This window comes from Macrobrachium rosenbergii, chromosome 56, assembly GCF_040412425.1.
Source record: "Macrobrachium rosenbergii isolate ZJJX-2024 chromosome 56, ASM4041242v1, whole genome shotgun sequence".
Classification (NCBI taxonomy): Eukaryota; Metazoa; Arthropoda; class Malacostraca; order Decapoda; family Palaemonidae; genus Macrobrachium; species Macrobrachium rosenbergii.
In genome coordinates, this window is record NC_089796.1 from 43,832,956 (window position 1) to 43,856,709 (window position 23,754).

A 23,754-nucleotide genomic window follows, 5' to 3' on the forward strand; every position below is an offset into this window, starting at 1 on the left:
CAAGATGGTGGCGCAGACTTCCTTCTCTACAGTGGACCCCCGCCTGTTTGCGGTTCCAGATTCGTGGCTTCACCTGTTTGCGGATTTCTCTTTGGCACATATGTACACATTATTCTTGGAAAATTCGCCTATTTGCGGTATTTTTTCAGAGAAATATTCACAGATTATTGTATTTTCATAACATTTTTGTGACTAAAAGCACTTTTTGTGATGAAACTATTAAAATATTCAGGTATAAGCATTTCTAGGGTTTTTTTTTGATGTTTTGAACTATCAAACTAGGCAGTTATAAGCATTTTTAGAGGGATTTTAAGTATTCGTGGATTTGAGCTATTCACGGGGTAGAGGTACACATCCCCCGCGAATACCGGTGGTCGATCGTATCTCCTCCTCTTATAAAAATTCTTCCAGGAGGCCAATCAACACATTCAGGGGATGGGTTACTTATGCTGCAAATGTTAGATCTACACCTGGTACAAGTAGAATGAGGGTCTTTCACAAAGGAAGGCAGGAATTGGGAACAAGGATTATTACCAATCCCAGGGCATTTTCTCTGGGGTATGTTGAGATTAGAGGGGTCATGGGTTTGCAGACTCATAGCAGAAACACACAAAAACAAACAGGTCACACAAAAAAAAGAAAGATGAAACCAGTATCCAAAGGCATATGCAGGCAGGAAGTGGACAACAACCAGCTTTGAGGAGAGAGGGCAACAGAACAACCTCCGACAAAGGTGATGCTTCCGATGGGGTATGGGAGGTCACGTCCTCCTCCTTCTCACTGCCATCTTGGCCATCTCCCAATGCCACCAATTCCTTGTAACCTTTTTTTTTTAACTGGACTCCAGCTGGCACTGGAGAATTTTTCCCCTCAAGACCAAAGGTTTGTCCTGTTGATGAACAATGTTCAATTTCAGCTCCCTGTGGAAGATGCAAAAAATTATTGAAATTTTTTTCTTATACCAAGCACATTTGGAGATCTTCCTCTTTTCATTGATTTTTTTTTTAAATTGGCCAACCTTAAAGTTTGCCTGATCTAGGGATGTTCTTGCAATGTATATTGTAGGCCAGCATGTAAAGGTTAAAGGATATGAACTTGTAATTAAATAAACATGCACAGTGCAAGAGAGAGAGATATTAAACAGACAGACATTATTGCAATTGCTTGCAAAAATGCAAAATTGCTTGAATATTGCTTGTCCATGTGACACAAGCAAAAGACTAAGTATATATTGCATTTAGTTCTCATTTACTTTTTGTCAAGTCATTACCAATAAAAATTATGATTAAATTTGGGAGTAACAAGTATTGCATGTCCATACAACTCCTCGACACGATAAAATGATTAGGGAGCATTTAGATCTTGATTGCTGTTCATTCAGTAGTAACCGCTTAAAATTTGTAACCTCTCTCTCCAGGTTCAAAGGTTCTTGTAATCAATTGTGTCAACTGTGAAATGTAAACTTTTCAAAGGTAATGACAATTGCAGTTTTGCATCCCTCGCCCCTCTCAATCTTGCAAGTACCCGTGGGTTGATTTTCATACCTTACAGAACTTGGCATGTCACTTTATTTCTACAGGTAGCTCATATTCAAAGTATAAAATTGATATACTGTACATAACATTAATATCCCTTAATGAAATGTAATTAATATCACTTTTGTTAATCAGCAAATATAGTGCATTACATATTTACCCAAGGTTTCAAACAATTTATGATGGCGTAACCTCCAGTAGGTTAAGATGTGTTTTGGATGCTGTAAAGATTCTGTAAATTTTTGTATGCCATTCAAAAATAACATTTTATATCTTCATAAAACCCTGCACACAGAGATGTGAATGAAATATCTATTAGATCTTTAATGCGGAGTACCTAAATGGTAGCTATGTGCCCTATTTAAAATCAGCATGCATACATGTGTGTGCATGTATACACTATGTAAACAAATACACATATGCATCACGTTCCTGTGCAAAAAGTTATTTTTACCTCTTTCAACAATGCATCCTTATTTTTCTTAACAGAAGTACATTGCATATTTCCAAATTTGTTGTGTTTTTCAGAGGAAATCTATTACTGTACAGGTACAGTTGTTTTTTTAGTTGGTTCTACATATTTTGATAATACTGTATCATCAATCCTTGAACACTTTTCATGTTGTGTTGTCTAGTAACCAACATTGTATACTCTAGTAGTGATTGCCATGTTATTTCTGACGGCAGTTCAGCTCTAAGTTTTGACCATTCAATCATTTCCTCCTAGTTGTCTAAAAGATACATCTTTTGATGAACATCTCAATGGTGAGTAATTTTCAGATTTGACCAATGTTACTTTTGGATCATTTTTCATTATTAGAAATCTTGAACAATTCCCACTCCCAGTCAGGAATTTGAAGTGGATCAGGATGCATATGGTTGGAATTTTTCCCTTTTTACGTTTTTTTCACCAACTACAGTATGTTCTAAATTCTTATATACATTTTGCTTTGTGATTCACAGGAAATGGACTTGGAAGAATCTACAGTATGTCTGTGCACTGGCCTGAAAAAGAGACAGAGGGAAGGATTAGTTACCACAAGACATATGTTTTTAAATTTAAGGATGGATGTAAGGCCATCCCTTGACTTTCACCAAGATATATGCAATGGTTTAGATACCATGAAGGTTATCATTATTGCAATAAGACCCAACACTGCAGAGCATGCCCTGAGATTTTCACTTCACTTGATTATGAATGCTGTCTATGTCTCCTTGTTCTGGGAAAAATATTTGCAATACCATGCAAGAACAAAAAGCAGAGACAGCCCTAAAAAAGTTCAGATACACTATAAAGGGGTGAGTAATGAAAGTCAGACCTATGTAGCTGCTCTCTAATACTCGCCACAGTGTGTTAGTGGGTAGGTTACAAGGGGGTCACTAGTGAGCCCCAGGACACACTGATTTCTTCCATATGAATAAAAGCTGCCGTATTTTAGCTTTAATTTACAGTATACAAAAATTTATTTACAAGATTAGGAAAAGTTACACTAACCCTGAAGTCTATTTCAAATATGAATTAAATCAGGATTGCTTAAACAAGTGATTATGCTTTTCCATTTATTTTGGCATATATTACAAATATTCTTTTTTCATGGTTTATGAAATCTGACTATTCATATGTTATCCATCTTACTCTCAAAAACAGAGCTCAAACACCTTCCTGACTTTGGGTAGCTACTTCATGTGTGCATATGCAACAAACAAAAGTAGACATATAATATACAGAAATATATAAAAACAACACAGATAATAACCCTGTACTGTACAATGCAATACAACATAATATTACAACTACTGAAGACAATAAAACATTATCCTCACTAGGGTACAAGATCCTACAGGAATTTAAACACTTCAAGTACAGTACTATGCCAATATTGGAAATCCCAATCTGATGTTATTTTGAGAAGTACCAGTATATGCAATTGTAATTCTGTAGGTCTTCATGACAGAAATTAGCAGATGTGAAATGTCTTAAATTGTAAAAATACCAGTATAGAGTAATTGCAATAAAAATAAAATATATCCTCTTTTGTACAAGGTTGCTTTGCAGTGTTTTAAAATTCCTTAGTTATGTCATTCACAGTGTTCCAATATAATCAGAAACAAAGTTAAAATAAATGTTCTATCAAATATACAAAAAGTACAATGCAACTAAAGTTAATTAACAGTCCAATGGATGAAACCATAAAAAGTAAACATGACAAGAAAATATATTACTTTATCAATAAAAATAAATTTTGTTTTCAATATCCTGTAATTCTATGCTATATACACACCTCAGAACAAGGTATTCAGTACAAATTGAACCCAAAAATTGAAAACCAATAAAAAAGGAAAACAACTGCAGCATAAGATCTTTTAGTAGAAATTTCTCAACACTTACCACATTAAACTGTGGCTTTCTTTAATAAAATTAAAAATATAACCTTCCAAGAAGAAAGGGGAAAAGATAAAAAAAAAAATACTTACCCCAGTATCTAGCAATAAGATTGGAAGTTGTCCTTAAAATACAAGTTCATGATAATAGTAATAGGAAGAAACAGATTTTCACCTTTCTGAGTCAGCACCATCCTTTATATGAATGTGCACATTTAAAAAACTTAAAAAGAGACTTTGATAGTCTGTAGCCTAACAATAACCAACAACCAAACTTTATAAAATTATAAAATTTGTAAGTATAATCATATATTGCAATGATCATAGCACCCTTTCCATCCTTCAACAGAATATTGCTTCATAAAATCACCCAACAAATGGACTTCCAATAAATATCAATCATAAAATTCCATTACAGATTCACTCAAAAGCTTCCATATTAATACACAAGCTAAATGGCAGTATAGTTCATGGCGGCCAGCGTCACTGAGAATGAACATTAGCATCCATGTTAAAAAGGTGCAAAACTAGTTGGGAATCTTAATGGATGAGTACTGGCAATGAGGCTAGCAGCATGGGTCCAGCCCATTCGAGTATAGGCATCTGTTAATTTTGCCTCGTTATCACGGGTCCATTTCTCTTCACACTGGCGTAAAATTATGCGAGCTGATAATCCATCAAATCCTCGTACTTGATAATAACTGGCAAAAAATGAATTAACCTGAAAATAAAACAATATTTATAAAATATATCTCAATATACTGTACTTAGAAATCTAAGTTTCCTTTATACAACGTAATTTTTCATGGTTAAAAAAAATTTCATTGGCCTGAGTCTGACAAACAATGCTGAAATTGAACAGGATTATATAGTGGTTGTTACTGGAATGAAGCCCCTTACTGACTCAATTCTATGAAATCAAGCAACTAATGTCATCAATTTCTCATAAACTGGCAGACACAATGGGCATGGAAGAGATTTCTACCAATTCTTCCACATAATGAGGGATTATGGGGGAGTAAACACCCCATCAATAGATGAGTATGCCAAAGATTGAGAAGTTTACAAAACTGGGTACAAAACTACACCTGTGTAACCCTCACAGATCAGGTGACCCTAAAAAACCAGGAGTAATTTTTAAATTGTCACTCACTGAACTTATGGGAAGTTAAGTTCCCACTAATAAGTTCTTTCACTGTCAATGACAATTAATCGGTCAGGATACTATAAAAAGATGTCAACTGAATGTGGCAAAATATGCTTATGGGGACATGTCAATCTATTTGGATTACACTTGCCCATAAAACACTGCTGCTCAACTGACAAATGGACTTATCTTGGCAGAAATGAGGTAAAGTAGCTGGATGAGCTGCCTTCTGTTCCATGACTAGATCAATATACCACTGAGATTCAATGTGGAACATCTCACGAGAGTCTATACTGCTACTAATATGATCAACTTCATAAACATGAAGGACAGTAAAGTCCCATGAGAGAGCTCTTCCTAAGACTTTGAAGGTACAGTTGTATAATTTCCTTAACCCTTAAACGCCAAGCCTCTATTTACAAAAGTGTCTGTCGTATGCCGGCGGCGTTCGGGAGTTAGCGCCGAAGCGGAAAAAAGTTTATTTAAAAAAATCACAGCACACTTAGTTTTCAAGATTAAGAGTTCATTTTTGGCTCCTTTTTTCTCATTGCCTGAAGTTTAGCATGCAACCATCAGAAATTAAAAAAAATATCATTATCATATATAACTATTGGAATATATGACAGCGCAAAAAAAAAGTTTTTTTCAAAAATTCACCATACATCGAAATACAGGTAGTGCTCGAGTTACGATAATTCGACTTACGATAATTCGCTTTTACGATGGGATTAGCAATTAATATCGATACGACAATATTTTGAAAATATGTATTTTTAAATTTCGCGGGCGACTGGCGCAGGCAACAATGTACAATCAGGCAGCGTACGGTGTACGATACGTTGGCCCGAGAGGCTGGAATAGGTATATTAATTCAATGAGCTGACCTCACTTGCCCTCGTTGTGTCGAAAGTTAAAATAGGTCAGTGTTCGTTTGCAATTTTTGTGCGTTTGTGAATACAGATAGTGCACGAGTGACGATAATTCGAGTTTACAATGGAGTTAGCAATTAATACCGGTACGACAATATTTAGAAAATATTTTTAAATTTCGAAAGGGCACAAGCAACAGCGCATACACTACAATTGCCGAGAATCAGGCAGCAAGAAAGACCAACTTACAATAGACCAACTTCTTTTTCTCCATCTCTTTATTCCATCTTCTAGTTAAAAATGTAAGAGAATAATAAAAGCATTGTTAGTAACCTTATACTCTTGCGAAAATGTGTACAGCCATAAACAACCGAACGAGACTCTTGTTTTGCTAATAACCGAATCGGATAACAACTGTTTTGCTTGTATTTCAACCATCGTACTGTTAAACAGTTATCGTAGTTATGTTAAAAATGACGTTAAGTACTGATATGTTTTTACACTACCCTTATCTGCTTTGCAGAAAAGATCGGCAAGGAAATATACTGCTGCAGTAAAATTAAGCTGTAAGTTGTAGCTGACGCTGAGAAAAGAATGTTCAAGCTGCTAATGACTATAAATTATCATACATTGGCAACATGGATGAAACTCGACCGCAAATAAAATTGGAAAGTATTTTAATCAAAACTACTGGACATGAAAGAACACATATTACTGCTGTTTTCACGCCGATAAAAGATACATACGAAAAGCTCGTGGTATAATGATGAAATCAAGAGAAAATAGCGAACGGAATCTTGATTTTTTTTGTTTACAAAAAACAAACAGCCAGCCGCCATCGTCTTCTACTAACGAAAAAAATGGCTAAAATAATTTCACAACGAGACATTTAAGTTATATTTCGGCATAAAAACACTTCGTATAACGAAAAATACATATGTCCCTTATAAATAAAGTATCTAGAGAATCATTTACGCTAACTAGAAGCAAGAAATGCCCTCTAAACCGAGTTAAATGCATCGAAATGAAGACCGCGTGATCGATTCCGAAACCAAAACATTTGATCGCCATGATCGGAATTTATAATGCAAAAGCAGTATAAGAATATTTACCATTGGATACAGTGTAGTAAAGCATAACTTTTTAAAAGATCCATGGGAAAGATGCACATTCGTTATTTTGATGTTTGTATAATACGGCGGTGTTATGTGAAAATAGAATACAGTATAATGTACCTAGGCTACCGTATAAGATATACGAAAGTGCAGGCCAGGCCTTGTTTGTTATTCAATTTCTCTTTATACTGACTTATCATGTCAGTCTGCATTCAACCTGCAGATTTAGCTGACACTAATAATTACTATACCATATATGTATAAAGTATACTGTATAGTGTAGGCTAGGCTACTATATATGTATAGATGGTACTGATTACCCTAGTGTAGGCTAGGCCATATTTGAGTTATGATTTTTTCAACAAACGATGGGTTTTTTGGAACCTAACCCCATCGTAAGTAGGGGAATACCTGTACTGTGCTAGAGACTTCCAATTTGTTGCAAAATGAAGGTAAATGATTGAATATTACTAGAATGTAAGAGTTTTAGCTTACAATTGCGTTTTTCGACCATTTCGGTCGAGTCAAAGTTGACCGAAGGTTGAAATTTTGGCACTTATCGTGATTTATATGAAAATATTTCAAAACTGATAAAAGCTACAACCATGGGTTATTTTTTGTTGTATTTTATATGAAATTGCACACATTTTCATATATAAAAATTATGTAACGGCTAATATAAAATGGTGCAAAAATTACGACAAAGTGACAAAAGAATTTCTGAGATTTTCGGCCGAGTTACTGCGCAGACGTAAGGATATGTAAGGATAAAGTTTTTACAAAAATTCACCATAAATCGAAATATTGTGCTAGAGACTTCCAATTTGTTGCAAAATGAAGTTAAATGATTGAATATTACTAGAATGTAAGAGTTTTAGCTTACAATTGCGTTTTTTTACCATTTCGGTCAAGTCAAAGTTGACCGAAGGTTGAAATTTTGGCACTTAGCGTGATTTATATGAAAATATTTCAAAACTGATAAAAACTACAACCATGGGTTGTTTTTTGTTGTATACTACATGAAATTGTGCACATTTTCATATATAAAACTTTATGTAACGGCTAATATAAAATGGTGCAAAAATTATGACAAAGTGACGAAAGAATTTCTGAGATGTGTCACTGATGCTCTGTAGTGCGAGAAGAAAGAAATTCGCGCATGCGCGGCTGGGTAACGCTTGTAAACAAAACAACAGTGTGATCCGTGAACTCCCAGCATCCCTCAAGGCACGTGATTTAAAATCTTTTGCAAACTAGGCCTATAACTATTTTTCCGCGAACATTTAAAAAAACCTTTTGTAGTCGACGTACTGTACGTCCACTCGGCACCCTACAGACAATTTTAGTTGATGTACGATATGTCCAGTCGGCGTTTAAGGGTTAATGTAAAAAATCACAGCGTATCAATACCTGCCTTCCAGATCACTGGAAATACAAAAATATGACAAGAGTACTTTGTATTATTCCTAGGTATACATAAACCTGAGCCTTATATAATGCAGAGTATTCTTCAGCATGAGCTGGAGATGGTTGTTGAACTTGTTAACAATGTAGTTAATTGGTGGTTATGGGAAGTAGTGGGGGAATACTTCACATTCACCTGCTATCACAGCAATTCTTACTCATCTGGCATAGAGATGACACAGGTAAGGCCTCGGGCCTGAAAGAGGGAGCAGAGCCTTGCCCTAGAGACATAGAGGAGCCTTACTTCTGTAAGGAAAACATTGGAGAACCATGTGCTATCCTGTAACAGCTGCAAAAGTTAGAAGGCAGCTACATCCTGGGATTAGAATGCCTGTATAGCTCTATTACCCACCATTCCTTGTTAAAAAGTAAGGGCAGAGGGAGTCACATATTGGACACCACTGTAAGACTGAGAGCTTGACTAAGTAGCCACTTGCAACTACACCTGTCCAGCTGGGTGCTTGCACAACCTGCTGAGCAGCCAACACAAGTTCCAGAGGAATGGCGTCTGGAAACCTTACCCTACCTGTTAGGTAGGCTAAGGGTAAAGGTAGTCTCATGCTGCCAACACCTGCCATCATTGCCTCTCCAGAAAGTTACTGTACTCTGAAATGCCAGGAACGAAACCATGCCCGACTTTGTCAGTTTTCACCCGAGCTGTATGACTCAATACTGTCAGAAATGTCATAAGCTCATCTGATAAATCACAAAGCCAAAAAAGTAGGGAGGTATTTCTCAACATCTACTTCTTGTACTAACAAGAGGCACCAATGCTATTTGACATAAAAGTATGCTACTGAGTAGCATACATGGTACTGAATAGCATACATGGCTCACACCAGGCACAGAAGCCTCTCATATGAGCCTACAGATCCCAGAGAGCTAGTATCTATCATCAAACTGACAATTCCTAAGTTTTGCCACGAGTACCGGACAAGAAAACTGATACTAGCCAATATGCTTCAGCAAGGAATAACAGTCCTGGAAAGGAGGTCTCAGTCCAAGGCCTGTCTAAAGGTTCAATGGAGGCCAATTAGGCTATGGAGGATTTGAGTCATGTCCCTCCCAGAAGCCAAAATCCCAGAAAGGCAAGACTGATCAAAGCCCTAATGGCATAGACAGCTCAGCACAACTGAGAGATCTATGGTTTTCAGTTTTAAAGGCCGATTCCAAGCAACTAAACTTTCACCACAGGCTGATTCCAAGCAACTAGCCTTTCACCACGATAGAACGAGCTTGGTTCAACGAGGTAGTCCACAACCTGCTAAATGGAAGCTCTGATCAGAAAAATGGTTCTCATGTTACACAATGATCAATTTTCCCCCAGTGGGAGAGTGGGGCACAAGGAATCTCTCTGGGAGACTGCCAAGAGCTAGCAGATCAAGAAAACCATTCAGGATGGGATCCACAAGGAGCTACTAGGGTGTCTGAGCCCAAATTGACCAGACATCAGAGCAGAGAGTGGGGGAAAAGGTGTAGAGTTCAAAATGTTCCACAGGGTCATGACAGGTGTCCTTCATGGACAACCAGGTAAATGGCACCAGAGAACAAAACACCAAGAGCTCCCTCTTGCCCCTGGCTTGAGTAGAGAACTGGTCGAGGCCAGGTTTGTTGGTGCTATAACCAAAGAAGCTATGACTGATGCTGCTAGGGCATTTACAACAGTAATAGGGAAGCAGTCTGCTTGGTTGCTGGATGGCAGGGAACCCTCTAATTCAAATAAACAGTTAAAATTGATCTACAGCACCACTAGTAAGCAGCAACCATAATAGTCAGAACAAATACCTTGCTTCCTGAGTGAACCCTAAAGAATGCTCCATTGACAACAGGGGTAAAAAAAAAAAAGGGGGTGGTTACTTCCCAGAAAAATTATGCTCAAAAAGAGCCAAATGATCCAAGAACCAACAATCCTGAAGGAGTTCTGAAAGAAGGAAAACCTATATAATTAAAAAGATTCTTTAAAGCATGAGTTAGGCTTCCATAAGGAAAGCTGACAAAACCAATAGCCTTGAGCTTTCCCTTGGATTCTGGATATGAACAACTGGATTACATGGAGCAATCGTAAATATTGCAGCTACTTGGAATCATGGTCCACCAACAAGCAGACCACTAAGCAGACTTTCACAAGAACATGATAATAGGGTAACTCATGATCTTTTAAAACAAACGTTGAAAATCTGTAAATTTCTGTTTGGTTGAAACCAAACTTGCTGCTGCAAATGTCTTCCAATTGCACTAACATGTATGTACTAGGAAATTAGTGTCATACCAAAGAGAACTATAGGGGAATCATTCTGTTTGTGTGTGCACAATGTAGCACTGCACAGATATGACAGTGTGACCCAACTCTTTAAGCTTCAGAAGCATTGGCTACATATGGCTGCTGGAGGAGAGCGTGTATAGCACTATCATGTAAAAACAAGCCTAGTTCTGTATACATTCATTGGCAGACCTTGGTGTAACATGACTGAATTCGAACAGATCATCCCAGCACTCTTGATTACTGTAAAAGGGGGCCTCTTGCACACAAATCTTGTCTGTGTGCAAACAGTCCAAGGATCATATAAACATTTAACGAGAGAGATGCACTAGCTAAACAGTTCATGCAAAGAAAAGTTAGGGTGGAAAGCCACTGCACGCCACACACTGGAAGAATGGGCTGAACATTCCTCCTGTCTGTTTAGGACATGGGAAGGCTTAGGGTGCTCTCACATGGTATGGGACACACCATGCACCAGGAGAGCAGGTTGCCACAAGCACCCTGCATACATAGGCATGATCCAAAGACCATATGTACCAAGAGCATAGTAGCAAGGGTGCTATCAGATATAGGTGACAAATCTGCTCCTAAACTCATTCCCAACAAATGGAAAGTCTCTAGCACAATATTTCGATTTTTGGTGAATTTTTGAAAAAAACTTTTTCCTTCGCTCCGAGCGAGCGGAATCCGCTGAAAATCTGTGCATTTCTTGGAGTCACCTTGCCGTAATTTTTTCGCCGTTTTATATTATTCGTTACATAAAGTGTTATACATCAAAATGTGCGCAATTTCATATAGAATACAACAAAAATAAATCAATCCTTTAGCTCTTCACAGTTTTTTAATGTTTTCATTTAAATCACGATAACTGACAAAATTTTAACATTCGGTCAACTTTGACTCGACTGAAATGATTGAAAAACGCAACCGTAGGCCAAAATTCTTACATTGTAGTAACAATCAATCATTTACCTTCATTCTGCAACAAACGGAAAGTCTCTAGCACAATATTTCGATTTTTGGTGAATTTTTGAAAAAACTTCTTCCTTCGCTCCATGCGCGCGGACTCCGCTGAAAATCCGTGCATTTCTTGAGTCAACTTCCCGTAATTTTTTCACCATTTCATATTATTCGTTACATAAAGTGTTATACATCAAAATGTGCGCAATTTCATATACAATACAACAAAAAATAAATCATTCCTTTAGCTCTTCACAGTTTTTTAATATTATCATTTAAATCACGATAACTGACAAAATTTTAACATTCGGTCAACTTTGACTCAACCGAAATGATCGAAAAACGCAACCGTAGGCCAAAATTCTTACATTATAGTAACAATCAATCATTTACCTTCTTTCTGCAACAAACGGAAAGTCTCTAGCACAATATTTCGATTTTTGGTGAATTTTTGAACAAAACTTTTTCCTTTGCTCCGCGCTCGCGGAATCCACTGAAAATCCGTGCATTTCTTGAGTCGCCTTGCCGTAATTTTTTCGCCATTTCATATTATTCGTTACATAAAGTGTTATACATCAAAATGTGCGCAATTTCATGTAGAATACAACAATAAATAAATAATTCCTTTAGCTCTTCACAGTTTTTTAATATTTTCATATAAATAACGATAAATAGAAAAAAATCAACCTTCGGTCAACTTTAACTCGATTGAAATGGTTCAAAAATGCAATTGTAAGCTAAAAATCTTACAGTCTAGTAATATTCAATCTATTTCCTTCATTTTGGAACAATTGGAAAGTCTCTAGCACAATATTTTGATTTTTGGTGAATTTTTGAAAAAAACATTTTTTTACGTCCGCTCGTTACGAATTCATGCATCATTTTGTGATAATATTTTCTCTGTGTTGCTTTAATCGTTTTACGTTCTGTTATATACCAAAATCATTGCAATTTAGTGTACAATACAACTAAAAAAATTTAACTCATTAGCTTTAACCGTTTTCCTTACAGCGCGATTTGTATACAATTATATACAATTTTTTTTTTCGCTGTCATATACTCCAATATTTACATATGACAATGATATTTTTTTTTAATTTCTGATGATTGCATACTAAACTTCAGGCAATGAGAAAAAAAGGAGCCAAAAATGAACACTTAATCTTAAAAACTAAACACGCTGTGATTTTTTGAAAAAAAAAAAAAAAAAAAAAAAAAAAAAAAAAAAACTTTTTTTCCGCTTCAGCGCTACCTCTCGGAGGCTGCCGGCATACGGGAGACGTTTTTGAAAATAGGGCTTCGGCGTTAAAGGGTTAAGCTTCTTTATCAAGTCTGCTTCAGTTCAGCTCAAATTTCCTCAAAACATCATTATCAATTTAGTCTTGAACTTTTATCTTTTGCTTTCCAAGCATCTTCAGTATTAAATGAAATTACCATCTAAACATCTGCTAGAACTGACTTCCAGTCAGTTAAATCACCAGTTCCATTATCACTTTCTCAACTGCATTCCTAGCTCTACTTAAAATCTTATTAGAACTGAACTCACACATTTTAGAATGCAATCCTTTTATTAACTGACTGAAAACCATCTCTGTTTATCTCAACAAATTGTTCTAAAATACCCAGTCTCAGTTGTGCACATATATTCTTCAACTGCTGGATACTTTGTTTCTTCCTGATTTCCTTTAAAAATCTGGATTTGTGTGCAAGAATAACCAAACCCACATTGCAATGGAGTTTCAGCCAATTGACATCTATGAGCAGGAATATACTACCACTGTGATGAATTAGCACTTGCTTACCATCTCTTCCTAGAGCTACTCAGGATTCATTCCATTCATGGCTGTTGTAACCCTTCTATGCTTCACTGCCATTACTTAATTCACTAATAAAAATTTCATGGATATTTGAGCACTGAGCTTCAAATTCTTTCTCTAGATTTATTTATTAAATACTGCTTCCTTGTCCAGTACAAGACAGACAAATTACGCTTCACACCATCTAAAGAAGTCACTGGTTCCAAAGCTCCTGCAGCATTATTAAAAATGTCAATTATGGCAGTATATGCAGTAGCCCAAACAGTCAAAGAACACTCGGGGCACTCTTAAAATTAAGTATCTTTTTGCTTTCTTTATGGATTTTTTTGCTTAGAAAATTATATATTACACATCATATATTACCATGCGTTCCTCCCATCCAGCAAGGAACACCCAGTCATTTTAAGTAATTCCATCATTTATTTATATATAAGATGTCGAATCCCTCAAGGTTCAAATATTTATGCCATCAAACATTATCAAAAACAGTAATTAAGCATCCCATGTATGCAGTAATACTGTACTGCAGTCTTTAGATTCATTTGCTAATCTTAAGATCCTCTGTGATGTATATTGTAAGCATACTCTCATAGACAACAGATGTTGCATTTCTTCATCATGATTTCTATTGTTATCACTATTTTTATATAGGTGAGGGCAATCTGTCTGATGGTGTGAGTTCTAATTTTCTGTAGTTTGTTTTGCCTCTCATCATTTTCAGATAATTCTGACTTCTTTTCCAGGGTTGCTGTTGTTGCGAGGTTCACAAGCTGTGGGAGATAGGTGTCCCTCAAATCCTCAGATGTTTGTACTGAACTGGAGCTGACTGATACACAAGCTAAATTAAAGAGGGGTTGTTTTGGGAACTGTAGGTCTCATGACTTTTTAAAAAGCAAACTTTGACGATGGTGCTAAGGGGACATGACCATACAGAAATGATTGCAGGTAGATGTGATAAAGTGTGTGAAACTTATGCATTTCCATATCCTGTTATCCAAAGACTGTGTTAGAATACTTTCTCTTCTGCTGCTCCTTGATGCATACATCTGAGGTGGCTGTGATGTCCTTCAGATATGCTTTTATTACCAAAGAATATTGTGCTTTATCTAACTGGACATTTTCTTTGATTTGAAGAGTCAAAAGACATAGCTACTGAATACACCTTAGAGCTGTGATATATCACATTAGGCTTACCAAAACAATACTGGCCTAAATGTGAGGGAACTGTCCTGACATATAAAGAAAAGTGAACACGGACTTCAGTTTAGTTATCAGTTCCTTAATGAGTTTTTGTTTAAAAACAAAGTGGTTTTAAAATGAAAATGGCATTTGTTGTGTGCATTAGCATGTGTTTCATTATTTGCCTGATGCTGAAGTATAAAGTATATAGGTTAAGTTTAATATTAAATTAGTCTAAGGGCACGCAAGTTAATATTTATCATGTATGTAAATGTGTATGTACATATTTGTAAATAAAAAATCTGTTAAGTATTTCTCTTCTTGCCTCGAGAGATCCATGGTAATTAAAATAACATGATAATGGATGACATCATCCTCACCTCCTCCCTGCATCCCCTGCTTTTCTGCTCAAGGGAATTACTTTGGCCACAGCTCCAAGTTAAAAAGGCTTTACTCCTCCCATACAGCCACCAATTCTCATATTAACTTGGCCAAGCTCAAAGTGTTCAGTTGTACAAATTTCTATCCCTTCATAACCAACTAAAGAATGCTCTACTAAGTTTTTTAAGTCATACATAACTTTTTTTTAAATACTGGTTTATCCCTGATGTAAGGACTGAGTGACCATTACTGTTTGACCATTTCTGTTATTCAGGTCTCAACTAGAGAAACACTCTTGATTACCAACCCAATTTGCTCTCCCATATAAAACCCCTGCCACAGCAAATAAACTAAAACACTATCTTCACAGGGGACCCATGGGATAGAATCACATTGATGGACCTGAACATTATTGGAAAAACAAGTATCTGACAGAACACAAACCTTTGAATCTGATGCCTCAACAAACTTCAAAATCTCAGTTGCAATATTATCTAACTGCTCCAGCGTCTCTTGTGGTCGCTCACTGGCTGGAAGCTGTAGAATATCTGAACACATTGCACTTCCTTGTCGCGATAAAGCTTCCAGTAATGTGTTCCGTTGTTTATCCATCTGCAACCAAAGAAAATATTTCCTAAATAATTAAGGAAAAATTTTTTATTCTGGTGGTGATTTTTTTAGGCAATGAATCAAATATTATTTTGGTAAATACCCCCAGAGGTAGTCTTTTCCTAGAATAATACAAAGGAAAAAATCAGGAAAAACACATGGTACAGTATATTAGTCACTTTTATAATTTATTTCCTGATTTTGCTTCTATGAATTTGAATATAATGGTAAACATCTAAAATAACAAAAGCCACTATACTTATAATTAACCACATTTTGTGATCAACAAAATCCCTGAAACTTCAGGCTGTAATGAGAAATGACAGAAAGTAGTACCCTTAAGAATACGGATCCCTCTAGCAGTTAACTGCCTCACTCTTCATATTCTCTGGCAAATTAGTTGTGCATGATTAGTGGCACTGGAAGTTGGCGACTGTACAATGTAAGTCGGACTATGGGAGGTAGGAACTGTGCAGTCTAACTAATTATTAAGTATCCTCGTGGCCAAAGCTGTGCTGAATAATTACAAGTTTGGAATAATCAGATCAAACACCCTCTGGGTTCCTAATCTGCTTTGTTGGCCAACCATAAGCAATTTCTAACTAAATCTGACTGTCATTGCTATCAATATTACCACCTATGTTCTCATTAAACAATGTCCAAACATACAAGTCACTAGATAATGTCCAACACCACTAAAAATAAAATACAAAAAACTGAATACTTCTGTCCTACAAGTAGACACCACCCTACTTACAAACGAGTTAATTTCTGGAGGAATATTTGTATGGTGAATCGTTTGTAAGTTGGTTACTATATTCTTCCATCCTATTTAAGTACAGTATGATATAAAATCAATACAGTACAGTACAGTACTGTACATTTTTCCATTCTAAAACACAATACACTGTACATACAGTATTGTTTGTGCAGAACAGGAGCACAAAACAAAATCTGAACTTAAGGGTGTCAAAGGGAAGCGCTTTGACAGCAATTTTAATTTGCAATCCTGTTTGTTGGTATCTCTGAATGTTTGTAAGTTGAATGTTCATAAGTTGGGTGGTGTCTTAAAGCCATGTGCTGAAACCTATTGGGATTATTCAGCACCCCTGAATTTACAACTAGCATAAAAAACTAAAGGCTTTTAAAGTTTCCCCCATCCAAAAACATATATATGTACATTAAATAAATATATACATACAATATATTACAAGTCATCTAAAATTTCTGAAAAAATCCTTATCATCTAAATGGTAATTCCTCCTCAGATGGTTACAGTCAACCCCCAGTATTTGTAGGGGATGCCTACCACTAGCCCCTCACGCATAGCTCAAATCTGCAAATACTTAAAACACCTCTAAAAACGATTATAACTACTGGACCTATTTTGAAAGTTCAAAACACTAAAAAACCCTCGAAAAATGCTTATACCTGAATATTTTAATATTTTTATCATAAAAAGTGCACTTACTCATGAAAATATAAAAATATAGTAATTTGTGAATATTTCTCTAAGAAAAATACTGCAAATAGGCTAATTTTCCACAAATAATGTGTATTAGAATTTTCTGCAAACAATGTGTATACAGTATATGTTCCACAGAGAAATCCGTGAATAGGTGGGGACCCACTGTATATCTAGAGCAGTAAACCAAAAAGTGCTTAACAGACAGAAGACTATTATAGTGAGAACATACTGGGGCACACTGGCTCCTTCCAAAATAATATTGTGGGTCAAATGAGTATGCCCAATTCTAAGGTTGGTCGGATTAACCACAAACCTTCTGTTAGGGTAAGAGCCAGACCCCTAGAAGCCAATCTCTCCTCAAATTGTCTTTTTTTTGTGTGTGGATAATATGAATAATGACCACCTGTTGCCATTTACTGAGAACATGTTTTAATGACCCTTCACATATCACAGAATACAACCTTTTTTATCACAGACCAGAACACTTGAGTTCAGTCAATTTTAGCTCCAAATACTGTCTACTTGACAGTACCTCCTTGGCTCCTGTTCACCAGCTGTACAAGAGTTAAGAATATTAACTCATCTTTCTGGTTAAAATAACTGTTTACAGTACAGTACTGTAATATTCTTTACACTGTGACCTAGCCAGACAATACAACATATGTGTCATCTAAATAATCTTATGATAGTTCAATACAGTACTTTGTGAATTCATTGTTGGCCTTGTTGGGTTGGTGGCAAAACGGTTGGTGGATATTAGTTAGTAGGCTATGTCAGGTTGGTGGTGTCACTGGATATTTATTTATCTGAAGGATGAAACTGTTGTCAGTACGATACACTTGTTATAATAGTATCAATATTAACAATTTATACTGTTTATATTATTAATAAAGTACAATAAGTTCTCGGTCTATGTTGTACTCGATCTACATCGTTTTGTGGTTACATCTCACAATCTCCGATAAATTCATAAAAAAAATTTGTTCCGTCATTTGGACTTAAATTCAAACTTTACGTGGGAGCTAGTTTGCACGCGAAGTGGATGAATGACTTTGTCCAGCACCGGAATATGGGGAAGACGGCATCAGTCACTCGCTATATGCCATCTTAAATTGTGTTTCATTCGCTCTCTCTCATTTGTGTTGCTTTTTTGAGAACTTTTTGAATTTCATTATGGCTCCCAGGCATAAGGCAGACTCTTTGATGGCAGTGCTATGAAGAAGAGAAAAGCCATCTCCATGGAAGTGAAAGCTGATAAAATAAAACGATCTAAAAGGGGGCAAAACACCTTCGAACATTGGCCGCCCACTCGGGTTTAGTCATATGACTGTGTCGATGATCATCAAAGATAAAAAGCGCATATTTGATCATGCAAAAGGATTTGCTCATATGAAATCAACTGTGATTGCAAAGCAGCACTGTGGTCTCAATACTTGAGATGGAATGACTATTAGTGCTTTGGCTGGAAGACAAGCATCAACGGCATATCCCAGTTAGCCTAATGTTGATTCAGGAGTGGTTCACGAAGTTTAAGACCAGTGTACATTTGCATAACCTTAAGGTGCAAGGAGAAGCTGATAGTGGCGATGAGAAAGCAGCATGTGAATTTCCTAGTGCGTTGGCTAAGGTAATCAGGGAGGGGGGTTACTGTGCTGAACAGGTGTTTGATGTAGATGAGACAGGTTTGTTCTGGAAATGCATGCCTACCTGTGCATACATTGCCAAGGAGGAGATGACAGCACCTGGCCACAAAGTCAGCAAGGAGAGACTGACTTTACTTCTTGGGCCTAATACTGCTGTTGATTTCAAGCTGAAGCCTATGTTGGTGTATCTGGCAGAGAATCCAAGGGCACTGAAGGGCATTTGGAAGGGTCAACTACCTGTCATCTGAAAATCCAACAAGAAGGCATGGGTGACACTTCAGATATTTAAGGACTGGTTCACCAACTATTTTGGGCCAGAAGTGGAGTACTGTGCTAAAAAGGGGCTGCCCTTCAAGGTGTTGCTAGTGCTGGACACTGCCCCTGGTCACCCTGCCCATTTGGGTGACTTTCATCCTGATGTCGAGGTTGTTTTTCCTCCACCTAATACCACTTCCCTTTTACAGCCTATGGACCAAGGTGTCATTGCCTCCTTCAAGGCCTACTACCTCAGAAGGACACTAGCTTTGGCTTTCAGGGCAACTGATAAGGACAAGAACTTGACTTTAAAGGACTTTTGGAAACTTTATAACATTCCTGTTACTATAAGAAATGTTTCTGATTCTTTGGATGAGGTTAAGAAGACAAACTTGAATGGTGTGTGAAAAAAAAAATTGTCCCCAATTTGTGTATGATTTCTATGGCTTTGAGGAGTCAGTTGAGGCTGTCACCAAGAATGTTGTTGAACTGAGCAAACAGCTTGATTTGGAGGTGGAGGCTTATGATGTCACAGATCTGCGGGCATCACATGGAGAAGAATTATCTGCTGAGGACCTCATTCAACTAGACAAACAAATTATTGAAGAAGATGAAGAGACACCATCCCAGAGTCAGCAGATGGTTTTGCCCTGATAGAGGAGGGACTGGCAAAGTTAGAGGCTCCAGGACCCCAACACTGCCAGGTACACTAGGGATGCCAGAGGGGTCATGGATTCCCTGCGATGTTACATGGAGATTTGGGAGAAGAGGAAGGTATCCTTCCAGCTTAGCCTGGAACACTTTTTTAAGAAGGTAGAGAGGCCTGCAAGAGATCCAGTACCCTCTACCTCAAATGCCTCTCCAGACTACAATGCCCCAGTTCTCCAGCACCTTCTGCAGGTTCTGCCTCTTCAGACTCACCTGCCCCTGTACCTCCAACACCTTCCTCCACCCAGTAGCCTAGTACAGGCTTGTCTCACCCTCCTTTGCAACACCCAGTAGGCAAGCCAACCACAGGAGTAAAGGTAAGGATTGTTTGTTTTCATTCACTGTACAGTAAATGTAAGGATAATATTTACCCTTGTATTGTATGTAAGTGCTCAGGAATTGTTTTCTTTTTCATTTTCTGTTTTTACAGACTCAAGTCATTACTTATACTTAAATTCAAATTCTGACTTACAGACAAAATTGGATTACGTCGTGGGTGTAAGAACGGTCTCACAGGGCTGGCCCAAGCTTTCTTCTAACTGACTTTTAGACTTTAATTACTATACTGCAATTTCTCATAAAATTTTGTAACCAGATAAAGCAAAATTGTTGAAAAATCTACCAAAATTTCTTTCCAGGGTTTATTTTAAATGTTTGATATGTTTTGCTGGTTGAAAGTTGGACAATCACTAAAGATTTGTTTGATTGTAAATGCTAGTCTGCATTCTTTGTCTTTGCATTCAGGGACTGGGTCATGTGTGTTATAAATCACATACCCATGGATCATATGAGTATGGCCAATTCAGGGACAGGGTAATACTACTTTGTGTTTTTCTTTTTGTAATGCAGATTGACACAATCCAATACTTTAAATACATTTTAATTTTTTATTATCAGATTCATTATTCTACAATCTTTTTATCATTACTAAAGATGATGAGTTTTAGAGATAATAACAAATCACTGACAGAAACTGGTATATTTGATCTAGTCACACTGACTGCGTCTTGGTTCCTCTCTTGGCATCTTCTTTCCCATCAATGCCTACATATGCAGGGCTACAATATAATCAATTATACTGGCTTCTTATAATTTGTAAAATAATTTGATGAACAAGGGAATTTCCAAAACTACTGTATTGTGAATGGCTTTTAAAGAACTTCTAGTCAACAAAAACTACAAATTTATATTCTGCTATGAAAACATATGCATTATAGAGTAAAGAAAACTGGCCTCTTTCACTGGGTGATACTGCAGCATATACATACTACACCTAAGGAAGGTTTACACTAATCTCTATAATCTGCATAAAATGAACCTTTACATCTCATGTGTTCTACGTTATGTTGCTTGGATAGATAGTTCAAGTGTGTATAGAAATGTACTTTACACACAATCCTAGAAGGGGAAAATTAATGTGTAAAAGATTGTAAAAGGTTTTTTATTTTATCTTACGCTATTCTCATTTATATTTTAAAAATCGACCCCGTCTTTGCAGATGTGTACCACAACCCCTCAAATAGTTAAGCTCTGCAAATACTTACAAACCCCCCTCTAAAAGTGCTTATAACTGCCTGTCTTGAAAGTTCAAACACCAAATGTATGCCTTAAACTATCAACCTACATCAAATATACCTTCAACTATCATCCTTTTCCTGTATTAAACTTTGAAATGATATTATTAATATAATTTCAAAGTCATCTTAAACATTTTACCCTTAAAAATTTACACACGTACTGTATGGCTTACAGCTACATGTGAAAATAATCCAGTCCCCCTACATATTCAGGCAAAGACATTTTCTTTCATACATAATATGTACTACGTACATATTATGTAAATCATATGGGTACTCACCAGTGATGAATGTTGATTAAAGAGGATGATGGTGATGAATTAGCTGTGCAGTCCGATGAATGACGATGAAGATATGACCACACAGCAAAGCAGATGAGTTACATCTCTGAGGGTACCTCTTCCCCTTTTCCAGGAGGTGCTTCGTCAGGGGTTTTGGGAGGCACTTCTTCAGGCACTTGGGGTGAGGAGGCACTTCTTCAGGTGCTTGGAGAGGCACTACTTCAGGTGATTGGGGAGGTACTTCCTCAGGGGTTTGGGGAAGCTTTGGAGGGTTCTTCTTCGTACGTTTAATAAACATAGTGATAGGCAGCTGCTGTCGCTGCTTCTTCATGCTGATGAGGGCTTGATTATAGGGCACCAATGCTGCATCAAGGGCCTTTGAAAACTTTAAGGAGTATTCCATATGAGGATCTCATAACAAAGCCGCCCCCTGCACCAATCATCCTCTTAAGTTGGGACAGACATTCCAAAGGCAGGCCCTCATCCTCCTCCTTGTCTCCTGAACCTGGCGTGTCTTCTTCCTCACTGGCAGACTTCATCAGCTCTTCCAAATCCTGGTCCGTCAAGGGTATCAGAGTGGGTATTAATGTGGGTGCCAACTTCATCCAGGGTGATGTCCTTGAAGCCTTCTCCACCAAAGAATCCTCCCCAATTGAACTGCCTTATCAACAGCCGAATGTTGAATTTCTTCAGGAGAGAAGCCCTTATAATCGTGAACACACACTGGCCACAACTTCTTCCAGCACGCATTAAGGGTCTCCTTCTTCATGTCACTCAACGATCGATCGATGACAGACAGAGGTGTGGCAATAGTGAATTTATGCCAATACTCCTTCTGCGTAAATTCAGTGTCCATTGCATTCACAAGGTGCTTGAGGGAGTTCCGGGTGTAGAGTGCCTTGAAGGCATGGATCATGCCCATAGGCTGGAGGAAAGAGGTGGTGTTGGCAGGGGAGAACTCGAGCTGGACTCCTTGTAATAAAGACCCAGAGGGTGGCCACCAGCATTATCCATAATCAGCAACACCTTGAACTCCATTCCCAAGGCGTTCAGGTATTGCCTCACTTGAGGGATGAAGCTCTGAATGAACCAGTGATCTGTAAGGACTTTGGTGATCCAGGCCTTGGGGTTGTCCATCCAAAACACAGGCAGCAATGCCTTGTTATTATTGAGGGGGCTGGGGTTTGCAGCCTTGTAAATGAGGCCTGGTTTCAGCATGAAGCCAGCCACATTGCCACACATTATGAGGGTAACCCTATCCTTCTGGGCATTGAATCCAGAGGTTTTGGCTTCGTCCTTCATGAGGTATGTCTGGGACAGCATCTTTTCCACAACAGGCCAGTCTTGTCCATATTGAACACCTGTTCTGGATGGTAGCCCTTCTAATCTATAACTTTCTTGAGGGTACCGGGATTTTTCACAGCTGCTTCCGTATCTGCAGAGGCTGCTTCCTCATGCAGAGGAACATTCTTGAGCTGGAACTGCCTCTGAAAGCTGTGGAACCACACCTTACTGGCCTGAAAATCTTGAGGAGCTGATGATGGTCCTGCTTGTGGCTCTTTCTCCTCCTCTGCTTCTTCTGGTGCAGGTTCGTCAAAGCCTAAGAATTCTAATTCTCCTGTGTCATCACCTTCCTTTGCCTGTGCGTCGCCGTCTTCCATAGCACTCGAATACTGCTGGTATAGTTGTCGCGCTTTTTTGCGAATGATGTTGGAGTCAAGGGGGATCATGTTCTTACAGCAGTCCTTTATCCAAAACACCAGTGCAGATTCCATCTTAATGATTGTCTTATCACACACTGTCGAAATTGTGTTTGCCCTACCGAAGAAGCTCATGCTTACAGCCTTCCATATCTCCACCTCTCTTTTCTTAATCTACCTCACGGTACTTTCATTCAACTTAAGGGCATACTATACCTCTGAATAGCCAATATACCTTCAAAACTTCAAAATTGAGATTTATGGAAATTTACATTCTATAACCATCTAACATTAGCCTAGAGAGTACATTTGAACCGTCCGCTGCCCATGGCTCTGCCCACGTGGTTTAAAAGGATAACATACGTAACCCATTTAAAGGGACACACGTGAGTACTGCCCCTCCA

General features: G+C 37.6%; 1 protein-coding gene and 1 long non-coding RNA gene across 6 annotated transcripts in view; one reads left to right on the forward strand and one right to left on the reverse strand.

The window, feature by feature from the left end:
* LOC136836136 (uncharacterized) overlaps nt 1–3,777 on the forward strand; it is a 144,152-nt gene extending 140,375 nt beyond the window's left edge. The window contains exon 2 of the long non-coding RNA XR_010852352.1: nt 2,499–3,777. This is a non-coding gene — a long non-coding RNA (uncharacterized lncRNA). The remainder of the gene's footprint in view (nt 1–2,498) is intronic.
* The window catches only part of TppII (Tripeptidyl-peptidase II), a 362,245-nt gene continuing 341,572 nt past the window's right edge, over nt 3,082–23,754 (reverse strand). For all 5 annotated transcript variants that reach the window (XM_067100130.1, XM_067100128.1, XM_067100131.1 and 2 more), the window contains exons 24-25: nt 15,554–15,721; nt 3,082–4,638 (exon numbers count right to left, since the gene is read on the reverse strand). In XM_067100130.1, the coding sequence (XP_066956231.1) occupies nt 4,429–4,638; nt 15,554–15,721 (378 nt within the window). In that variant the 3' untranslated portion in view covers nt 3,082–4,428. The remainder of the gene's footprint in view (nt 4,639–15,553; nt 15,722–23,754) is intronic.